The sequence below is a fragment of the Diabrotica virgifera genome, chromosome 3 (assembly GCF_917563875.1).
Source record: "Diabrotica virgifera virgifera chromosome 3, PGI_DIABVI_V3a".
In the NCBI taxonomy this organism is placed as follows: Eukaryota; Metazoa; Arthropoda; class Insecta; order Coleoptera; family Chrysomelidae; genus Diabrotica; species Diabrotica virgifera.
This window is the reverse complement of record NC_065445.1, coordinates 191,893,033-191,911,382: the sequence shown is the minus strand read 5'-3', so window position 1 is coordinate 191,911,382 and position 18,350 is coordinate 191,893,033. Positions and strand designations below refer to the sequence as shown.

The 18,350-nt window shown below is 31.7% G+C and overlaps 2 protein-coding genes across 2 annotated transcripts in view; both read left to right on the top strand.

The window, feature by feature from the left end:
• Positions 1–18,350, top strand: part of LOC126881487 (rhomboid-related protein 3-like) — a 78,534-nt gene that overhangs the window by 34,305 nt on the left and 25,879 nt on the right. Inside the window, exon 2 of the mRNA XM_050645772.1 lies at positions 14,902–15,110. Within this exon, the coding sequence (XP_050501729.1) occupies positions 14,902–15,110 (209 nt within the window). The remainder of the gene's footprint in view (positions 1–14,901; positions 15,111–18,350) is intronic.
• On the top strand, positions 450–4,244 carry LOC126881486 (uncharacterized). The gene is made up of 3 exons (XM_050645771.1): positions 450–889; positions 1,276–1,523; positions 2,480–4,244. The coding sequence occupies exons 1-3, from the start codon at positions 485–487 to the stop codon at positions 4,176–4,178; spliced, it is 2,352 nt and encodes a 783-aa protein (XP_050501728.1). The 5' UTR covers positions 450–484; the 3' UTR covers positions 4,179–4,244.

The window sequence follows — 18,350 nt, the reverse complement described above, 5'->3', positions numbered from 1 at the left end:
TTCAAAAATAGTGAATAATGTGCATAATATTAAACGGTCGTAGAAAAAAGCAATTCCAAAAAAGAGATTACTTCATAACCCCCAATTTATTATGCCTAATTCCATTTGGCTGGACTGAATGCTTTCAATGTATCTCTATTCTTTTTATCTTTATCTAAAGGGGAAGGATAAAAATTAGTTAACACGTGGAAAATGCCATTCATGTTTTTATACTTCAACTTGCTAATATATCGAATGTCATCCCTATCGGTGACAATCATCGACAACATTCGATGTTGATAGACGCCAGTCAGCATCTTTTCGCTATTATTTAGGATACCTACTGTTTTGAATTCGTTATTCGTTTGCTCTGTGTATTACGCAAAGTGTTTGTTATAGGTACTCGTAGATATTATCTAGAAATAGAGAATTTTTTGTTCGTTATAATAGATATCTAGAAAATCGTATAGGTATTCATAGTGTTCGTTAAGTACAAGTTTGAAAAATGGAGAAGCATGATGATAATGTATGCTTATCTTTACAACGAATTGACCCTTTGTGTAAAATAGTCTCGTGTGTGGTTGTAAATGATAGCCAATATAGTGTTGAATTAAAAACTAAATTTTCCGGTGACTGTGAATCGGCATGTAACGATTGGCTACGCAAGTATTCAACGGAGACAAAAACAGATTGGATCGTTAATCGTACATATCCAAAATTAACCAGAATCGCCTTTCGCAAAGATTTTGTGTGTCACCATTCTAAAAGAAACAAATCTATTGATACCAGCCGTTTACGCAATAGAAATTTTGACTGTTCTGCAAGCTTGGTAGTTCGAGTTAGAAAAAACACCGTTGATACTAGGAAGAGAGACGTTTTGATGAAGGAAGGGTTTAATGCAATCATAAAGGTAAGTTAAAATAATTGTGATTTTAGAAGCTAGTTTCCGATTTTAGGCGGTGGGCGAAACTAAAAATAAATTTTAGTCTAATGTAGCCTTTTGAGAATATTATCACTTATCACACAGGTTGTTTCAAAATTATGTACAAATAAAAAAAATTCCAGAAATTATTTAATTTTAATTTGTTTTTTCATAAATTTTTTTTGGATGTGAAACTTTTTAAGGGGACCTTTATTTTGTGGGTACTGAATGAGACTGAGCCACGCGTGACGCATTACGCCACGCTCGTCTATGTGATGCTCATTTACAAAATAAATTTATATTAACCTCGCCTTGTTGAAGTTATCACTTGTGTCGTATGGTGTTCAGAGACTGTATTTTTTTCTTTATTATAGATTGAGGCACATCATAATCATGCCGTGCACGTTGCCGAAGCGTATAGTTATCTTAGAATGAGCGAAGACACCAAAGCAGATTTTTTGAAGTATTTCAATGAAGGTCTTACTCCTGCGGCAGCTAAAATTTATCATGAGACGTGCTTAATCGCATCCTCATCAGAGGAAGAAGATGTAACGAAAATGTTGGCAGATGGGCATATTAATCCGTTAGATAGAAGTATCTATCATTTTTACGATATGTGGAGGTGAGTAGTATCCATTAGTAGAATAACACGGATCAACAAAAAGAAATTTTGAGTCTGTTATTTAGTAAATATTTTCTGTTTGTCGGAAACAGAACATCGAAAGTTAAACAGAAACTCAATAAATATTAATTAATAAAGTTTGCTTTTGTACCTTCAGATAATGAAAAATAAATATACGGTATTTTGGCAGATTTTTTGAGGGCCCCTTTTATTTAAGATATCAGAAAGTGGTGAGGGGCGACTGTGGGTCTTTAGTGAGAAGTGACACACGAATATGGTAGTTGGTAGTGTACGCGTGAGCATTCCAGTGGAATAACATGTTTTATGTGTCACAAGACATATAAATGTCTTCCAAAAAGTGTAAAAATGACGTATACTCTACATATACTCTTATTGCTATATGTGGCGAATTCATTAAAGTGGGAACCAAAAAATTTTGTTTGACAGCTTTACGAAATGCTTAAAACAGTTCTTCTTCACAATGGAAATATATTTCTATCTCTTCCTAGCTCGTTCTGTAATGCTTAAAAAAAATTACGAGAGCGTTAAACTGGTGCTTCAAGTTTTAAAATATGAGTACCTACTTGTTTGATTTTCTGGTGCGAATGCAAGATGGATACACTAAAAATGTCCATATTTCCTTTGCTTATGACATAGTAGAGCCGATGTACTTCCCTACCAGCAGCACTCATGGTGCTGTTTACTTTTGCTGTGTACTTTTTAAAGTCCAAAATATTTTTTATAATAATACCTATATTCAAAACAAAATAAAAAAACACGAAAGAAAGTTGTAGTAGTTCTTTCTAAAGTACATAATCAATAGCCTATTATTAGATATAAATATTTTTTCTTTCTTTAGTTAGGCATAAGTAATCAAAATCAGAGGTACAGAACTCAGACACAAAATTCATGTTGATCAGTGTAATAGGCGATTTAAGTTACAATATTTTTTTCAGGTCCAATCATTTTGGTGATCGCACAAAGGAAAGCATGATCGAGGTAATTAAAAACAAAAATGCATATTATACTGAAAATAATATCACAGTGACCATAAAAGAAGACCCATTTATTGTATGCATCGTAACACCACTTATGAAAAGAGCACATCAAGAAACATTCAGTTCTGAAATAATTTTCGTCGACTCCACAGGTTCTTGCGATCAAGCAGGATCCTACTTAACATTTATTTTTGGAGCATCCAAAATAGGTGCTATACCTCTTGGTTGTGTCATTCATCAATCACAAAATGAGGAATGTTATAAGGAAGCATTTGAGAGCTTAAAACAGACTATTGGAGAAACAGGGTTTAATGGAAAATTTCCTGCAGTTATAATGACTGACGACAGCGCAGCTGAACGGAAAGCATTAGCTGCAACTTTTCCCCAATCCAAATTATTACTATGCTCCTTTCATATATGCCAAGCCATGTGGAGATGGCTATGGGACTCAAAACATAATATTGAAAAATCCGACCGTAAACCCCTTATGTTGGCATTCCGAGAAATTGTTTTTGAAAAGGATGTAACCAATACCGACGAATTGCTAAACGATTTTTTAAACAGCAGTCTACTGTTAAAATATCCCTCACTTAAGGAGCATATTGTTGGACTTTGGGAACGAAAGACTGAATGGTGCTTATGCTTCAGGTCATCTTACTTAACTCGAGGACATAATACTAATAATATGGTGGAAGTATCAATTAGAATATTTAAAGATAATATTTTACAACGATGCAAAGCATTTAATTCTGTATCTACTATTGACTTTGTGTCCAATCAGCTAGAACAACATTATGTAAGGCGTATACGAAAATATGCCCTTAGCCGTGTAACAAAACCCGAATTGTTACACAATAAATTTTGTTTAAAAGCAAAGGAGTTAGAAGTAATAAAGTTAACTGATAATATGTACAACGTCACTTCCTCCAAGAAATTTTATGTATATGTAGTTCATACTGATATTGCAATGTGCGACTGTCCACGAGGTCAAGGGGGTGCATTTTGTAAGCACCTGTGTGCAGTTGAAATAAAAGAACATATATATTTAAGTAATTGTCCTAGACTAACTTTTAATGATAGAGTTTTACTGGCGAAATTGGCAGAGGGACCAGACATTGACGAGACATTTTTTAAAGCCATGACCGACTTAACTAACAACGATAACAACATATTATATATGTCAGAACAGCCAATCGCATACAATAACAGCTTCTTCGATACAAATATGGATTTTTCTGTTCAAAATTTACCAAAAGATCCTTCTAATAATGAAAGCTGTAACGAAGAAATAAAGAATTTCGAGACAAATCTAGACAACGTGAGGAACATAATTACTTCTAATCAAGGTCCTCACATGAAAAAAATGCTAGGGCTACTTAACAGTAAGCTAAAAAAAATCGAGAATCCATCAGATTTTTTTGATTTTTGTACGTTGGTCAAAAAACAGTCAGTATTCAAAGGCAGAAAAATTAAGGTTCAACCAACTTCTGTCAGCAGAAGAAAGCCTCGAGAAGGATTGTCTTGTGGATCTCGTAGGATTCAATCAGGACGTCCGTCCAAAACCGAGGCAACAAAAGGAAAAAAAAGAAGCAGAAACCTCATGAGAAACATAACAGAGAACCAACCTAATGCTAAAGGGCATGGATCTGCTCATTAATCTTATGTTATTTAATGCTCATTATTTTTTATGCTCTTCTTTTGTGTTAATATATTATTGTTTATATTCCAATAACGTTTAGTTATTTATTAATACCTAAATCACTTAAATATTTTTTCACAGCAGTAGGTATATAAAATCAATTTCAATAGCCGTTAGCATCTATGCATGTATAACCACTAAAAAAGCTAGCTGGTTTCAACACTTTTGTGTCCAAATCTGTTAGTATTTGTAAAATGTACTGTTTTTCCAAACCCTAACAGATTTCAACACTCTAGTGTGAACACACGCAAGCATCTGTAAACGTACTGTTTTTCCAAAACCGAGGCAACAATAGGAAAAACAAGAAGCAGAAACCTGATGAGAAACATCACAGAGAACCAACCTAACGCTAAAGGGCATGGATCTGTTTATTAATCTAATATTATTTTTTATAATTAACTATTTAGATGGGAAACAAGCCACAATTAAACTGAAAAAAACAATTTTATTAACGTTTCGACGTCCAAATCGGGTGTCGTTGTCAAAATACAAAATACATACTACTAAATTAAACAAAATTGTTGTTGCTTAGTAAAAAAATACATTAAAATGTATAATAATATATTCTGTCTGAAGTGCCAATATAAATGAGTCAGATTAAACAAATTATTAGAAGAATTTTTTACTAAGCAACATTTCTGTTTAATTTAGCAGTATTTTGTATTTTGACAAGGATATCGGATTTTGGAGTCGAAACGTTAATAAAATTATTTTTTTTAATTTAATTGTGGCTTATTTCCCATCTAAATAGTTAATTATAAAAATGCCACAAGCACATAGCTTCAGAACAACATTATTTTTTATGTTGTTTTTTGTGTTAATATACAGAGAGAGTCTGTAATTTGGAATAAATTCAATATCTCAAATACTAATTGTTTTTTTGAAAAATGTTCAGACCCATCGATTAGTATTTTAAATTGTCATTTATGACATATAATAATAATGTATACAGGGTGTCCCAATTTAGAGATATGACGTCATCATTGATTTCCTTAAATGGCAATACTGTCATTTTGATAGCTATTTTGATAGGGTGTGTAAAGATATACACAACTGCCGAATTTCAAATTTTTATTCCCTACCGTTTACAAGATAATAAAAAATAACAAAGTTATGAAAAAGAAGTAATCAAATAATAATTGAATTTAATAATTATTTCAATTAAGCAAATACTCATAATGTTGTCATATTGTCAATTATTGTCATATTGTCAATGGGCAACGTTATGAGCATTTGCTTAATTGAAATAATTAAATTCAATTATTATTTGATTACTTATTGCTTTTCATAACTTTTTTATTTTTTTAATCAAGTATATTCAAATGGGAAATAAGCCACAATTTTACCTAAAAATGATTTTATTAACGTTTCGACGCCCAAGTCGGGTGTCGTTGTCAAAATACAAAATAATACTAAATAAATAAAAATGTTGTTGCTTAGTAAAAAATTCTTCTAATAATTTATTTAATCTGACCCATTTATATCGGCAATTCAGACACGTATTATACATTTTTTATTTTTTATTATCTTGTTAATGGTAGGGAATGAAAATTTGAAATTTTGCAGTTGTGTATACCTTTATACACCCTATCAAAATAGCTATCAAAATGACAGTGTTGACATTTAAGAAAATCAACGATGACGTCATATATCTAAATTGGGACACCCTGTATACATTATTATTGTATATCAAAAAGGACAATTTGAAATACTAATCGACGGGTCTGAGCATTTTTCAAAAAAAACAATTAGTATTTTAATTATTGAATTTATTTCAAATTACAGACCTAACTTGGTTATTTTATATTATCTTGTAAATGGTGGAGAATAAAAATTTGATATTTTGCAGTTGTGTATAACTTTACACACCCTATCAAAATAGCTATCAAAATGACAGTGTTGACATTTAAGAAAATCAACGATGACGTCATATCTCTAAATTGGGACACCCTGTATACATTATTATTAAATGTCAAAAAGGACAATTTGAAATACTAATCGACGGGTCTGAGCATTTTTCAAAAAAACAATTAGTATTTGAGATATGGAATTTATTCCAAATTACACACTCTCTCTGTATTATTGTTTATATCCCAACAACGTTTAATTATTCATTAATACCTAAATCACTTAAATATTTTTCCACAACAGTAGGTATATAAAATCAAAATCAATAGCCGTTAGCATCTATGCATGTATAAGCACTAAAAAAGCTAGCTGGTTTCAACACTCTGGTGTCCAAATCTGTTAGTATTTGTAAATGTACTGTTTTTCCAAACCGTAACTGATTTTAACACCCTAGTGTCAACACACGCTAGCGTCTGTAAACGTACTGTTTTTTCAAACCCTAACTGGTTTCAACACCGTGGTGTCATCACGCGCTAGCATCTGTAAATGTACCGTTTCTCCAAACCCTAACTGATTTCAACACCCTGGTGTCTACACACGCAAGCATCTGTAAATATGCTACCGGGTGTCCCAATAAGAATTGCTCTCGGCCATATCTCAGGAACCGTTTATAGTACAGCTTTGAGAAAAAAATATTTATCACAAAAGTTGCCTCGGGAAAAGCCTGGAAATTATTTTCATAATTGTAGGTCCACCGCTAGAGGGCGTAATTGAATATCAAAAATTAAAAAATCAAAATTTTACAAAATTTACCTAACGAAAGGGCACTGGAAATCCAATCATCGTATTCTTCATAAAATTCTGTGCATATTTGATTTCACAAGTTTAAGTCTACCTTTGCAAATAAGAGGTGGGGGTGAGTGGGAACCTTCTTATGAAAAAATAGCTGTAAGTCCGGTTCTGCTAAATCGAATTTTGCATACTTGGTCTTGTTGAAAACAGCTCTTTTTCGTCAATGTGTGTGTCTTATTTTCGAAATAGCCTAATAAATAATATGCAAGCTAAGAGGCGTTATTTAATTATTTTCATAAATCTAGTTTTCTTTGGAAAATATTAAATACAAGTATGCATTTTTAATCATGTATTACAAAATTAGACCAAATTACCAACATAATACCGAAAACCGCATGTCGATACCTTTTTTCTATCTCGAGATATCTTAAGAAATGTGTAAATTTTAAACATCTGTCACCGGTAAACGAGGTTAAGGAAAAGTAGTGGGCTATGGAAAAAAACAAATAAACATTTCCCAGATGTAAACGTGTATAATTAATTAAAACAACAATAAGACAAACAACAATATAAGATATAACAAAGAAATAAAAGCAACTACTTACTTAGTGACGACCTAAATGTTCAAATCCTTGCCCATCATTTTCTATGCAAGCATTTACTCTTTCAAGAGTAGATTGAACAGCAGGCTCAATTTCTGCTTTCGCAATGCTTTAAATGGCGTTTCGTATTCTCTAGATTCTAGTTCTAGATCACATTTTCTCGAGTAGTGGGCCTAGCGGCAAAAACAAGATCTTTAATCCGTCCCCATAAATAAGTCTAAAACAGTTAAATCTGTTGCTATTCAATCTACTCTTGAAAGAGTAAATGCTTGCATCGAAAATGATGGGCAAGAATTTGAACATTTAGGCAGTCACTAAGACGAAGTAAGTAGTTGCTTTTATTTCTTTGTTATGTTTTATATTGTTGTTTGTCTTATTGTTGTTTTAATTAATTATATACGTTTACACCTGGAAAATGTTTATTTGTTTTTTCCATAGCCCACTACTTTTCCTTAACCTCTCGAAATATCTCGAGATAGAAAAAAGGTATCGACATGCGGTTTTCAGTATTATGTTGGTAATTTGGTCTAATTTTGTAATACATGATTAAAAATGCATACTTGTATTTAATATTTTCCAAAGAAAACTAGATTTCTGAAAATAATTAAATAACGCTTCCTAGCTTGCATATTACTTATTAGGATATTTCGAAAATAAGACACATACATTGACGAAAAAGAGCTGTTTTCAACAAGATCAAGGATGCAAAATTCGATTTAGCAGAACTGGACTTACAGGCTATTTTTTCATAAGAAGATTCCCACTCACCCCCACCTCTTATTTGCAAAGGTAGACTTAAACTTGTGAAATCAAATATGCGCAGAATTTTATGAAGAATACGATGATTGGATTTCCAGTGCTCTTTCATTAGGTAAATTTTGTAAAATTTTGATTTTTTAATTTTTGATATTCAATTACGCCCTCTAGCGGTGGACCTACAATTATGAAAATAATTTCCAGGCTTTTCTCGAGGCAAATTTGTTACAAATATTTTTTTCTCAAAGCTGTACTATAAACGGTTCCCGAGATATGGCCGAGAGCCATTCTTATTGGGACACCCGGTACATACATATATTTAAATGAAATTGATTAAGTGTGTTTATATATTATTTGTTTATATAAAATTTTTTTTACAAACGGACACATACCTACCTATTTTTAAAAATGTTTAAGGATAATTTAATAATGAGTATTAAGAGCAAACAGTAGCGATCAACAGGTAGCAACAAACGCGTTCCAAGATTGCGGCTCTAATTTTGAATATTTTGTCGAGATATTTGGCACACATATTCGTAATATAATAAAGAATGGCGGTACAGAGCCCAATTTCAGAAAGATTTTAGTATGTGGAAATTACTCTATAACTAGATAAAATATTGAAAAAAGGAGCCTGTACCGCCATTAAGAAAGACAAAAAAATACACTTTCTTCAAATAAACTTTTTTATCCCGTGCTTAGATTTTGTGTCACATTGGAACTACTAAAAATCGATTTTTTTATAACAAGAAATCGAACGTCACTGACTTGGCAACATTTCGCGCCTATGTGTATAAAAATTATTATTTATCTACTCTATGTCATATTATGTATAAGTTTTTCATTTGTGAAAATTGTCATTATAGATAGCAGTGCGTGAAGGGTTTAAAGTGTGCGTGAAGTAACAATGTATTTTAAATGGGACTTACTTTTTCGCACTGTTTACATAACGTGTGATCCAAAATTATTGTCACCATAGGTGGCTTTGAACGACAGAGATAGCTATACACTGCATGTCTATTATTAATTCAGATATACTTTCCATTTTACATCAACTTTGACAGATACTTGTCAGTGTACGTATGTCAACTTAAAAGACACTATAATTGAACATACAAAGTAGCAGAGGAAGCAAAATTTTAACTTTATGCGAATTGAAAAGATTTGAGATTGGGCAACTTTTCAACGTGTTTTCAATCTTTAATCTTTGTTTGGAATAGTGATCATAACAACACTGAATATAGCCGCAGTTGGCCGTGACGTCACACTCCGGCGATCTTTCAGATTAAAACGAGACATACGTTGTTTTGCACGGATAGCTTTGATCCCAATAATTGTGGATCGCTCGTTATAATCACATACACACTTTCATATAATCAAATATCCTTAACTTTCGCGTTGTCATGGTGATGACAATATGAGCAATAAATTACAACAAAAGTTTTGACAGTTTCGTGGTTTGAAAGTAGTTAGAATTTTTAAATGTCAAAGTTTTAAAAATTTTATAATATAAATGAATTCTAGTGGAGAAGAGTTACAGTTTTTATATATGTTTATCGTAGATAAAATATTGTATGAAACTGTGCGTGAAGTACTTTTTGCGAACTTACGCGATGTATAGCACTCGCTCCGTTGTCGTTCGTGCTCTAAATATCGCGTGCGTTCGCAAAAAGCATACTTCACGAACTGTTTCATAAATAACTATTTTGATAATATAAACGTCACTGTCAGTGTCGAATTACCGACGCATTTTTGCCTCACTTTTGAAAGTTCGCAGAACCTTCGCAATCTTGGACCGCGTTTGTTGCTTCCTGTTGATCGCTACTGTGTGCTCTTAACTGTTTGTACAGGGAATCCTGAATGTCCCCTATCTAGTATAATATAACTAGTGTGACCAACTAGCCCGAAAAATCCGGGACATGTCCCGAATTACGAAGTCGTGTCCCGGCGTCCCGGACAAGGCTTCCGAGTCATCCGAATTTTCAACGTTTTGGTAAAATTCCACATTGCAATTTTTAATACATCATTCTTCTAAGAATTCACATCAAATTGAATTGGTCGGACGAAAAAATGTCGACAATTTCTAGACTGTTATACTAATACCACATCCAAAACGCATGCATTTTATATCGTCGTATTATATTGAGATCAAAATCATCGACTCACTTGCTGCATTGTACACGTTAGAAGTCTCGAATTATACTTATGAACTGAAGTATATTGGACAATTTTATACTTATGAACGAAGAATGATAATTTTATATGTAGTTACGTGGCTAAAGGTTCTGAACCAAGGCCAGAATAAAATAAAAGAAAAAAGTCTCGAATTTCTTAAACCTGTTGTCCGATTTGAGTGCTTTTTTTAGTATGTTATAGCCTTATTATTTAAGAAAATCGATGTAATATTATTATTGCTAGACAGGTAAAGGTCACTTTATACCGGGTGTAACAATCATAGGGTGTTTTTTTCTTAAACGTACCTAACTTTTTTATTATCCAACATAAGCAAATGAGTCTAAAAAGAAAATGTTAATAAACCCTAAGCCTACAATTGAATTTTAATTTAAATATTTTTATATGCTAGAATACTAGAAAAGGGTGTTCCGAACTTTAAGAAAAAACACAGTATGATTGTTACACCCGGTATAAAATGACCTTTACCTGTATAGCAACAATAATATTACATCGATTTTCATAATAAGGCTATAACATACTAAAAAAATCACTCAAATCGGACAACAGGTTTAGGAAATTCCACGTGTACAATTATTCAGCAGGTGAGTCGGTTATTTTGCTCTCAAGTGTAGTACCACGAAAATTCAAACTCTGGACTTGTTCCTGTTTCCGTATTTTAATTATCGTCTTCTGAAGAGACGATTTAAAAACATGAATATCAAATAATGATAATTATATGTTAACCCAAGGTTCAGTTTACATGGAAATCCAATGTTCTAGTTGATTTTCTAATTTTCGTTTTTTGAGAACGATTTCCGGCTTGAAAGTCGAAACGTCAAAAACAAAATGTCAAAAAACAAAAATGTAATTATCATTACAACCCATTCCATCAAAAAAAATTTTGTCAACATAAAAATGTTAAACAATCAATAAAATAATATTAAAAAGTTTTATATTTAAAAAAAATGGCCCCGAAAAAAGGTCCTCTTAAGCTTTCTCTTGTCTTCTGGATATACTCAAATATAAGCGTTAATTCTTTACTTAACAAATGGAAATACGTAATGCTGTTATCTCACTCAATGTACTCATTCTAGATAATATTTATATTCTTATTTTTCATTAACTATAGAATGCTTCAATCGTGTATCACACGAAAATCTAATAGAATGGACATATGTAATTAAATTTCTAACAATTTCAGTCCATTTTTCAATTATATTATTATTCAAATATTGAATGGGTTGCATATGTGAGTCCATATTAAATGAAGTAAAAAAACACAGACTTACTCACAATCATTTAATAATACTTTGACGACCGGCTTCGATCTCTACACTATTCAGATCATCTTCAGGTCGGCGTTACAAGTAGTTAAATGCTACAATTAAAGAAAGCCAGGGTTAGAACATTGTCTGGTTGTACAAATGCTAATAGAAAGCCAAAATTTGAAAAGTATGCAGCTGCTGACATTTCAGAACAACAAACTGATACATACATATGCACACATATGAGAAACAGATACTCATAAGCATGCATACGCACATGGATGCATGCGGTTTATGACTATTTGTTGAACGAGTTGAATTTTAAAAATTTTAAAATCACTAAAAACTATTAAAAAATCTTATTAAAAATTTTTTAACAAAAATTAAAAATTCTTTCAAAATTCAAAAAATAAATAATAATATCATTTTGATCTACTTACATGCCGTTACAAGGGATGCGTTGCAAGTTCATCGATAACATGTTTAAACGTCCAACTTATGCTAATAGGATAGCTAGGTGAGGGACAGGGCAAGCGGTCATGCTTCGTAGGTCAAAACGTAGTGAAATTTGAATGGATCCTGGAAGGAAGATGTGTGTTGAGAAACAGAGAATGTTGTGTTAGTAATGAGAAAGGCAACGTTCGAGTGGGAATGTTATTAAGGGGGGGGGGTATGGTTTGAAATATTTAATTTTTTTATTATTTTAAATAAAAGTGCATACTTTCAAGAATACTCTCTGAAAATTTCAAAATAATCGGAGTAAAATTACCAGAGATACAGGGTGTTGAATATCCCTACCTTCGACTCGCGTTGCCGAGACTTCGCGCCAGCACGCTTGAGCGTAGTGAGAAACGTTAAACAACTGTTCGCCTTCTCTTTTGTAGATTACTCCGCAATTCAAAAAACATATTCCAATGTTCATCACTTTACGATTTGGCAGACAAATAAGACGATGAAGATGCAGTTGTCAAAACTTTAAACGCATTTTTCTCAAAACTGCTTTTTCAAATGCGGTGGACATTGTAACTGAAATACTACTTGACCGATGTACCTGAAATTTTGCATAGATTTTCTTTAGACATTTCGTGAGGTAACAACGTCGAGATCTTTTTCGTTTTGTGCTTATTTTTTGTTCAACAATATTAAATCTGTTGGTTTTCACAAAATTTTTATCAAAAATTTCGTATTTTTGACTTTTGAGTGATACCAAAAAATCAGAAATCATTAAAAATAAAAAAAACTCGACGTTGTTACCTCGTGAAACTCATAAGCTAATTAAATCTTTTTGAATTTTTTGTTTCGTATGATCCATTGATGAGTTCTGATGTCCACCGCAAGATCCATTTTTTTTGAGCTGCCTGCCAAAATTTGGCGACAATGGCTTATTTTTCAATATTTTGGATTGATTTTTTCTTAAATATTCTTTGAATTGTACTTAATATGTTTATTTAATTTAAAAATAAAATAATCCCACCATAGCTTCGAAAAAAATTCACAAAAATGTGCTTGATATGTTGATTTCAAACCATACCACCCCCCCCCCTTAATGTAGCTAAGTATGAAAAAGCTTCATTGTAGACACTTGTACTAATGTGATGGTCTTTGCTCGTAGATGTTTTGAGATATGGGCAGAGGTCAAAGTTAGGAAAATGACAAATAGGAAAAAAAATTTTTTAAGTATGTATTGTTCCCAGTCAAAGGACTAAGGGATGTCATATATTTAATATAATTGTAGGTGCCTGACACTTTGAAATCTATGAAATTTAGAGAATTATAAGAAAACTAATTAGATAAAAAGATAGATAAAACAGATTGTCAAAATAATATTGGTTGAAAAACTGTAAAAATTAAAGTCGATCTGAGAAGGAAGGGGTTTTGTTTCAGCTGTTGTATGATAGAGTATGTTCAGAAAGAAATATTGAATAAATAATGATAGGGTGCAGGTACTTACTTGACAAAAAATTTTAAAATAAATAAATAAATTAACACATAACACATAGAATTTTTATAACTTCACAGACAAAATAACAAAAAAAAAACAAAAAACAAAAAACAAACAACAAAAAATTTGTTGTTTTGTCTGTGAAGTTATAAAAATCCTATGTGTTATGTGTTAATTTATTTATTTATTTTAAAAATTTTTTCTCAAGTAGGTGCCTGCACCCTATCAGTATTTATTCAATATTTCTTTCTGAACATACTCTATCATACAATAGCTCAAACAAAGCCCCTTCCTTTTCAGATCACCTTTAATTTTTAATTTTTCAACCAATATTATTTTGACAATCTTTTTTATCTATCTTTTTATCTAATTAGTTTTCTTATAATCCTCTACATTTCGTAGATTTCAAAGTGTCAGGCACCTACAATTATATTAAATATATGACATCCCTTAGTCCTTTGACTGGGAAAATACATACTTAAAAATTTTTTTTCCTATTTGTCATTTTCCTAACTTTGACCTCTGCCCATATCTCAAAACATCTACGAGAAAAGACCATCACATTAGTACAAGTGTCTACAATGAAGCTTTTTCATACTTAGCTACATTAATAACATTCCCACTCGAACGTTGCCTTTCTCATTACTAACACAACATTCTCTGTTTCTCAACACACATCTTCCTTCCAGGATCCATTCAAATTTCACTACGTTTTGACCTACGAAGCATGACCGCTTGCCCTGTCCCTCACCTAGCTATCCTATTAGCATAAGTTGGACGTTTAAACATGTTATCGATGAACTTGCAACGCATCCCTTGTAACGGCATGTAAGTAGATCAAAATGATATTATTATTTACTTTTTGAATTTTAAAAGCATTTTTAATTTTTGTTAAAAAATTTTTAATAAGATTTTTTTAATATTTTTTAATGATTTTAAAATTTTTACAATTTAATTCGTTCAACAAATAGTCATAAACCGCATGCATCCATGTGCGTTTGCATGCTTATAAGTATCTGTTTCTCATATGTGTGCATATGTATGTATCAGTTTGTTGTTCTGAAATGTCAGCAGTTGCATACTTTTCAAATTTTGGCTTTCTATTAGCATTTGTACAACCAGACAATGTTCTAACTCTGGCTTTCTTTAATTGTAGCATTTAACTACTTGTAACGCCGACCTGAAGATGATCTGAATAGTGTAGAGATCGAAACCGGTCGTCAAAGTATTATTAAATGATTGTGAGTAAGTCTGTGTTTTTATTTTACTTCACATATTATTATTATTTGTGTTTATTTCAGTGTGATACAGATAAAAACGGTCTGGTAAGCGTCAACGAACTGAGAACTTTTTTGGAAACGCAGGAAGAGGTTGAGATTCCCGATGCTGTATTAGAGAGCCTTTATAGGAAGTTCGATAAGAACAAAGATAGGCAACTAGACTTCGTGGAGTTCTTGGATATGCTTACAAACAGGACTTTCAAAGAAACGTTTTACAATGTTGCAGACAAGTAAGAATTTTGTATTATAGACCTACTACAAAGTCGGTATTTAAAAATAATTACGACACTTTTATTTCAATTGATAGTATAGTTGCCATCAAATTATCGCAGAAGAATCCTTTTTCTTAAGCTTATGAAAAAGTCATTTGTATTTGAGTGGTGTGGTTAAGTTTTTGTCACAGGTAGAACATAACAAATGTTAATCTATTATTGTTCATTTAATTATTATACCTGTTATTCAGAATGTTTAGCTCTCGAAACTTAACGACAACACAAATACAAATGACTTTGTAATAGGATTAAAATACGGTTTTCTGTAGTAATTTGTTGGCAGCTATACTTATTTCTTTATGGGGATGTGTCCGCAATAAATACAGTGTATTAACTTTGTTAATATTTTGAATTCTGATTATTTTGAATAAAATAAGTTACTTGTATATTGTTATTTATATTAAATCAGTAAATCAGTAAAAACCCTACAGGATTCATCATTGCTTGATGATTAATATACAGTGAGCACGTAAAGGTTGGAATAAATTCATTTGCTCGAGAATTGACGATTTCGGAAAAAAATCTCAAAACAGGTCAATTTTTATTTTTAAATTACGACTTATTGGCATATATACCATACTAGTGACGTCATCCATCTGGTGTGATGACGTCATCGATAATTTTTTTAAATAAGAATAGCGGTCGTGTGATAGCTCATTTGAAAGGTAATTCAATTCTCTATTCAGTAATATAAACATTACCATAATTATTTATACAGGGTATCAAAAAAAAATTGAATTAAATTTATTGACATAAAAAGAAGGATGTGTGTAATTTATTTAATTAAAAATACATTTTACTGCTATCAGAAAACAGGAAAAAATGTTTATTTGGCAAATAAATATTGTTTTTTGCTTAAATTCAATATTAAAGCAGGTACCCACCAGCATCGTGACAGTTTCAACATTTAATTTAAGCGAAAAGCAATAATTATTTTTCAAATAAACATTTTTTCAGTTATCTGAGAGCAGTGAAATGTATTTTGAATTAAAAAAGTTGCATACATTCTTCTTTTTCTGTCAATAAATTTAATCCAAAAAAAATTTTTGGATACCCTGTATACATAATTATGTTAATGTTTATATTACTGAATAGAGAATTGAATGAGCTATCACACGACCCCTATTCTCATTTAAAAGAATCATCGATGACGTAATCACGCCCAGATGGGTGACGTCACTAGTATAATATATACGCCAAAAAGTGGTAATTTAAAAATAAAAATTGACCTGTTTCGGGATTTTTTCCAAAATCATCTATTCTCGAGAAAATGAATTTATTCCAACCTTTACGTGCTCACCGTATAAACTGAAAATTATAACCTGTCAACTGTCAATTGTCAAATCTAAACCTGTTAATAAGGTTGAACAGATCTAGAACATGTAGAGGGAAGCATACAATTTTGAAAAAATCTTTATAAAATATCTTTCTACGCTTTCTACCTTTCCAATCTGCGATGAAATGAAGTAAGACCTTTCTACAAATGTTTTCTAGGATTTAATATCCTAAGATTGCTTACGATTAGTTTCGGGGTTTGATCTCCTACGTATAACATAATTTTGCAGTTAAAGCCACTTCTTTAAAAGTTTCACGATCCTCCCAACTAGTTTCGCTAATTGGGTTACGATTTGGATATGAACCATTAAATTATTGATCTTCTTCAGCCGTTCTCTATTTCATCAAAGAGAATTTGGCCGTAAAACACCACACACCACGATGGCCAGACGTCTCGGTGAGTGTGAACTTCAGCTGCTCTTAAAATAATGGAGAACCGACACTGTTTGCAGCCGCCCATTCAGGATCAGACGCTGCTCTGTTTTGAACTAGAAATAATAATTAACCTACTAGGCTAGCGGCAGGTACCCCCAAAATGACCAGGTTCTGACCACGGAGAGGTGAACTGAAAATTTTAGACATACTGTATGTTTTTGACGGTGCTGAAAACGAAAATGAGATTTATTTTGAATTTCATGAGGGGGAACATTGTCAAAATCGCAATTTTACTCTAAAAGTAAATAAAAAAATCATATTTTTTTGCGTTTACCCCGCTACAACTCTGTTCCATTTTAATATTTTTTTCTGAAATTTTTACAGTGTACAGCTCCATTTCTGAAGACAACGGTACCTGTTTCAAGCTTTAATTCTTATTCTGATATAGGTTATGCATTTTTCAAAGGCAAAGGTGCGGATTTGTGCATTGCAAAGTTTAATCGCAAAAGTTGAATGACGAAATTTAAAATTTAGCCTTTTAATAACATTTATGTTAAAATAGAGAGTACAAAAAAGTTTTCTGGACAATTTTAGATCAAAATGTTTTATAGAAAAAAAAATAGTGCGACTTTTATTATCGACATTAGAAAACCCCAATATAACGGATATATGCTGACCATGGGTGGTGAATGGCTAATTTTGGTGTCAGATTATGTTTCAGACGGTGCTGAAAATGAAAATGAAATTTATTTTAAATTTTAGCTGGGGGAATATTGTCAAAATCGCAATTTTACCATAAAAATAAAAAAAGTGAAATCACGGTTTTTGCGTTTAACTCGCTACAACTCTGGTCCATTTTAATATTTTTTTCTAAGATTTATACACTATGTAGCTCACTTTTTTGAAGACAACGGTATCTGTTATAAGATTTTAGTCTTATTCTAGTAAAAGTTATGAATTTTTTAAAGTACAAGGTGCATATTCGTGAATTGCAAAGTTTAATCGCAAAAGTTGAGTGGAAAAATTTAGAATTTATCTTATTAATCACATTTATGTTAAAACATAGAGTACAAAGAAGTGTTATGGAAAGTTTTAGTTACAAAGGTTTGATAGAAAAAAAATGGCGCAACTTTTAATATAGACGTTATACATCCCCAAAATAACGCTTATTTTTCGAGATACTGACCATGGGCGGTAAATGGCTAATTTTGGTCTTATTTTATCTTTTCGATGGTGTTGACAATGAGAAAGAGGTTTATTTTGAATTTTATGTGAGGGAACATTGTTAAAATTGCAATTTTAACCTAAAAATGAAAAAAAAGTGAAGTCACAAATTTTTACGTTTAACTCGCTACAACTCTGTTCCATTTTAATATTTTTTTCTAAAATTTCTACAGCATATATTTCTCACCTTTGTGAAGATTATGAAAGCAAGTGTAGTCTTTCAGTCTTTTGAATTGTATTGTCAGTGAATTGCAAAGTTAAATC